General features: G+C 36.5%; 1 protein-coding gene across 5 annotated transcripts in view; it reads right to left on the bottom strand.

Moving 5' to 3' along the window:
* Nucleotides 1-2,732, bottom strand: part of LOC145139450 (uncharacterized) — a 4,447-nt gene extending 1,715 nt beyond the window's left edge. Inside the window, exons 1-5 of one of the 5 annotated variants that reach the window (XR_013721913.1) lie at nucleotides 1,902-2,732; nucleotides 1,029-1,480; nucleotides 725-903; nucleotides 470-536; nucleotides 262-396 (exon numbers count right to left, since the gene is read on the bottom strand). Coding sequence is in view for 4 of the 5 variants with exons in the window: in XM_079073269.1 (XP_078929395.1) it covers nucleotides 355-396; nucleotides 470-536; nucleotides 725-903; nucleotides 1,029-1,480; nucleotides 1,902-2,637 (1,476 nt within the window). In the remaining variant the exon portion in view is untranslated. Of the gene's footprint in view, nucleotides 1-160; nucleotides 397-469; nucleotides 537-724; nucleotides 904-1,028; nucleotides 1,481-1,901 lie in introns of those variants that run through there. The other 4 variants (XM_079073272.1, XM_079073271.1, XM_079073270.1 and 1 more) reach the window with 4 other exon arrangements.
* Between the last annotated feature and the right edge of the window lie 2,828 nt (nucleotides 2,733-5,560).

The raw sequence follows: 5,560 nt of genomic DNA on the forward strand, positions 1-5,560 counted from the left end.
TAGTCCCAAAATGGTATAACGGTTGATTATCCATCCAACTTTCAAAATTCAGTATCACATAATCATTTTTAAAATGCATGTCTAAACACTCCCTTAACTAATTATTCCTTTCTTTTTGTGCCAATTAACGTTTATCATACTCGATAAACATAAACATATATAAAAGGGAATGTTGGCTACACTGTTTATATATACATAAGGAAGGCATCATCCAAAAGCATTGTCATAAAACCCAAAAACAGGATACACAAAAACACATACCAATGGATGAACTTATAGCCGGAAAATGAAGCTACAAAAATATCAACGAAAATCCCATTTAATTTGCCTTCACTTGTTTCAAAACAATTTGTGTTACCAGCGTGTCAGATTCCTCCATTTGTCCTTCAAATCAACCTGAAAACCATCAATCAATTTTGTGCAACATTATTAATTATTAACAAAAAATATGAAATGATGCATCCATTACCTCTGTTCTATCTTCAAAGATGTCACGGTATATATTTAAAATTACCTTCCAATTTCCTTTACCATACCTTCACAAACAAACATAAACTTATATTAAAATTATATTGCAGGAAATAACAACCTGCTTTACTCTTTATTTATCCATAATACCAATGTACTACTTACACATAACATTAACGTTCTTACATTTTTTTATTTGTGATATAAAAAATGGTAAGACTTTAAGGTAAGAGAATGCTTAAGAATTATAACATACTTTTGAACACCAGTCCTTAGAGTGTCCTCCTCTAATGTGGTCCATCTCTTTTTTCGTCTGTGTTTTACAAGTTTTGCCATTTTGTATTCACTTAAAGGTGAGACTGCTCTCTTTTTAGGGCTTGGCAAGTGAGGTCTTGTTGGTGACCCTTCAGTAGGGCTATCAATGGAGTCATTCCACTACACAAAGAAAAAACAAAGAGGCAAGAGATGTAATCATTGTTTCTAAAAGATAAGGATTACATAAAACAATCCGAAAACAAAAAATTATAATATGGAAATGCACAAAAGCAAGAAGGTGTTACCTCAAGAGTATGAGCAGTGCTATTTCGTTCGAATAGGTTGGGCTTATGTTTATCCCTTTGATCCCTACAAACACTATCATTTTCATTGGCTTCTAGATTTTTACCCTTTCGATCATGTGAGGGACTAGAAGCTTCAACATCCTCCACCCTACTTTCATTACCTACAACATGTTCGTTACCCATATTTTCTCCTGTTGTGTTGGCTTTTAAAGACTCAGCAATGCGTAATGCTTTCTCAAGAGGGTCCTTCACTACTGCATGTAGTTCAAAAGAACTGGCCTTAAGGGCTTCTCGTACTTTATTCACTTCAGGGGTAGAAAGGCAATCATATGCATTTGTCTCAATAGGATCAACAATCTTGGCTCCTCTGTGACTTGCACCATGTCCTGGTTTTCTGAAACATCTTGGGCCACCATGCTTGTCTCTTGGTAGTACACGTGTCCGCAATGCTTCTTCATCAAGATTAGCATCAACCCGTTAATCTCAAAATGCAACAGTTCATCGTTACGATAACCAAAAATTGCATGTAAACTATGTCCTAAAGCAACACCAATGAAAGGATGAAAAGAAAAGCTCCAAACAACTGAATACAGAACACATATACATTTACAAGAAGCAACTCAACATTGAAATGGGATCGGATGCAACAAGTTAAAAAGGTCTCATCTCAAACATGATGTTCTTTTAACACCATAGATCATATATCAATTTCAAAATTTAGAAAAATTTGAAGTTTTGGCAAGTGCCTGTGATAGGGAAAACTAACTTCAAGAGAAACATAATTGGGAGAAAATAACTTAAAAACTAATACAGTTTGAGCTGGAGAGATTTCATGTAATGAAACATTAACAGTGATTTTGAAGTTGAACGTACCATTACCCTTGCTATTGGGATCCGCATTCACATCTTGACTAACAACCGGAGCAACAGTTGGTGCATTGTCTTTAATCTGATTATTGAGTTCTGAAACTTCATTCAAACCCATGATTTTGCTTAATGCATCATCACTCAAAATTGTCTCGCATGCCAATTCAATAAACGAAGGACCCATCTTTTCTTTTGCCTCATTTACATACCGACGAAGGACTTCCAATACATCCAATCCTTTAAACCTTGCCAAAACATTTTTAAAAACATCTACATCCAAAACCCCAGCCTCGATATCATTCATCCAACGCAACAAGTCATCTTCAACCAATCCCACTATCTTCGCCACATCAGAGATCTCAATTTCACGAATCCGACCACTCCAAATCCTACTCACAGCAGTAGTATACTTCTCTTTCATATCACCAGCGCCCTTTTCTATAGATTTTGCAGTACAATACATCGCGACTGTGCAATAAGCTGCCTTCATGGCTTCAGAAACTTCAACGGATCCTTCTCTGAGCTCCAATTCTTCAATTTGTTCGAGAAACTCGATTGTACGGTCGGAGATTGTACCTTTCTCTATATCCGACTCGATTTTTCGCAGGATTAAGCTCTTTTTAAGTCTCAGATTGTTGTCAGGAATTGGAAGAACGCGGATTAGATCATTTAACGTACCATTGTCGAGTGAACTTTGACGGAGAAGGAACTCAAGAATCCATCCAGATACGTCGATGTCCATCAATTACAAATTTGCAAAGTGATTGGGATTTTGAAATTAGGGTTTGAAGTTAAAGATGGCGGAAAGACCTTTTCCGTTTGAACTTTGAAGTATTAGACAAGATAAATGGCAAATATATACTCTTTCTTTTTTTTTCATTACAATCATATCATCATTATGTTATCATAAAAATATAACAAAACAAAATGTTAATATATAATGAATTTGAACTAGTTATTAATTTATTAACAATAATTATTAAATAAATAGAATTATAACACACTTACAAAATAAATATTATGCATATATCTTTTAGAAATATTACACATATATTTGAAAAAAATACTACATATGCTTGCATTGGAATAAGTTTCTTATAAATAATCAACTAACGGATTTCATAGATCAGATCGAAAAAAATCAAAATCAACCCTAGACAAAACCGAAGGTACCTATAACCCGGTCGGTTCCTAGTTCCAATGTGTTAGGGAATCGGATGGCACTTGTCAAGAATCAAAACAGATTGTCAAACTTTGATGACCATTGTTAGGAAGTAATACGGATAACACACGAAACCAAAAGCACATAAAGACATAGTATTTACGTGGTTCGGTCAAGGTGACCTACATCCACAAGCAGAAAGGGAGTATTCTTATTCACAAAGTTCTCGAAGAGAGATTACAAGTACAACCAACAGTAATTCGACCTACTCACTAAGGATACTGTGACAACAGTCAAATTTTGGTCAAACAAAGTCAACGAGTCAAAACCGGTCAACCCAATTAGTGCTTGTATAGTAGGGCAAACTCTACGTTTACTAATGTGCAACGCTTTTTTTTAATACAAAGTTATCACTTAGAGGTTTCCAATGTTCAAAAAATATAAATCATAAGAGGAGTAAGTGATGTAATAACTCGATAGAACACCTTTAAGTACCCTTCGGGGTTGTATTACATTCATAACAAGGCGTAACGGTGTTTAAAATCCTAGCGCTACGTAGCAAAACTCCATTAAAGGCCACAAGAAAAGTCTCTTTCAATCTTTCTATCTCTATCTATCTCTCTCCCAAATCTCTCTCAGACTTTAAAATAAAAACCGACATCAACCCATCTCTTCCTTTGTCGAAAACGGCTCAAAACGGATGGAGAAAACCCAAAAGAACAAGCTCATTTCGGAATACACTATTTATTTCTGGAGCCTCTCCTCTTGGCCCGGAACCCTCTCAGTCCGGAACCCTCTTGATCCGGTGAAAGACCCTCACTTTCGTAAACTTTCATATTTCTGAAAGACTCAAACTTTCATACTTGACTATATAGTTACTCCAAAACATGCTACATGTATATTTATAAAATAATATTTTACATTGATAAAGTGATTACAAAAGATTGGATACAAACCGACTATGTTTTAAGATTTTACATAACTACCCAGGATATTGTAATTTTATACAATCATAAACCGAAATACAAAAGTAATATTACAACTATTTTAAACCTTCCAACAGTATATGACTATACTGGTTACTTATTCCCTGGAAATTTGTTAAACATTGAGAGGGTAAGCGGTGACGCTTAGTGAGTTCAATAATAGATACAATATAACGTTATGCCATATATATACTTCAATATTGCAAAAGCAAAGAGGAACAAGGAACAACAAAGGCATAATGCGAAAAGCTTGCCATATCAATCAATGAGACATAACAATTTCCATACTTGATATACAATCAATAAAGTTTCAGCACAAGTGGCACAGAAAATACTCAGGAATATCATTTGGCTAGAATATTCAGGCTTTCAGCCTTATCTTAGCATACTATCGAAGCCAAAGTGATGCCTATGTCATACATTTCATGGTCAACGGTACATACCAATACCCAAGTGATGCCTATGTCATACACTTCGTGGTCAGAGGTATAGCCTTGCTATAAAAATAGCAGAAATAATAACACGAGATGATAACATGGAAAAGCACATAGCACATATAACACATAACATACAATTGTTCCTATATATTAAACTCACATTGAATTAACCGGGGGTCAAAATAATAATTTGTACAACATTTCGGCTCTAAATATGACTTTATTTGTTGAAAACCGGGAGATTTATTGAAAAACCGGGCTCTGCGGAGGTAGAGCTTCAAACCGAAAAGATAAATTTTTCGGGCTTCTCGGGAACTTCGGAACGTATTTCGGGCTTTAAAAATGATATCGGGGCTTCGGGGGAAGTCAAAATAATAAAAAATATTGAAAAATGGGTGAAAAATGACAATTTTGGAATTCTACCCGGGAGATCTCGCAGGTCTTCTATTTATAGGGGCGAAGGTCGGCCGAGATCAGACGCGTAGCAGCAGGAGAGGCGAGGGGCATGGCAGCAGCGAGGGGCTCCGGGTGTCTTCGCATGCGAGGGGCCAGCGAGGCTCGGAAGGACACGCGGCTCGTGCGAGAGCTTGCCACCGAAGCCATACGTGTAGTCAGCGGATTGGACCGCAGCTCGGATTCGGAAGGATCGCGACACGCGTCGGACACGAAGCAGGTGACTCACCGAGATCGGATGACGTGGCCTATTCTAGATCTTATCCATGCGAAAATTCTCGGAAATTGTGCCCAAACTTGTAAAATCCATAACTTTCTCATACGGGCTCCGTTTTTGACGTTCTTTATATGAACGCGTAGGGAAAATTATGCACTACAACTTTCGTTTAGACTTCGTCGGAAAATTTTGACTTTATTTTAATATTATTATTTTTAACAGACCGGGACTGGTAAATCCGTTAAAAATTCATAACATCTTCATCCGACGTCCGTTTTCGTCAGACTTTTTACCGTTGTACTGCTAATTACGAGACCTTCGATTCTCGTTTAGGTTGTGTCGGCTAAAAATCACTCGATCTAAAATTCGAGTTTTTAGCTGTCTACTGCTAAGCTGAAACTTAGAAAAAT

This window comes from Lactuca virosa, chromosome 9 (genome assembly GCF_052849685.1).
Source record: "Lactuca virosa cultivar CGN04683 chromosome 9, Lactuca_virosa_CGN04683_v6, whole genome shotgun sequence".
Classification (NCBI taxonomy): Eukaryota; Viridiplantae; Streptophyta; class Magnoliopsida; order Asterales; family Asteraceae; genus Lactuca; species Lactuca virosa.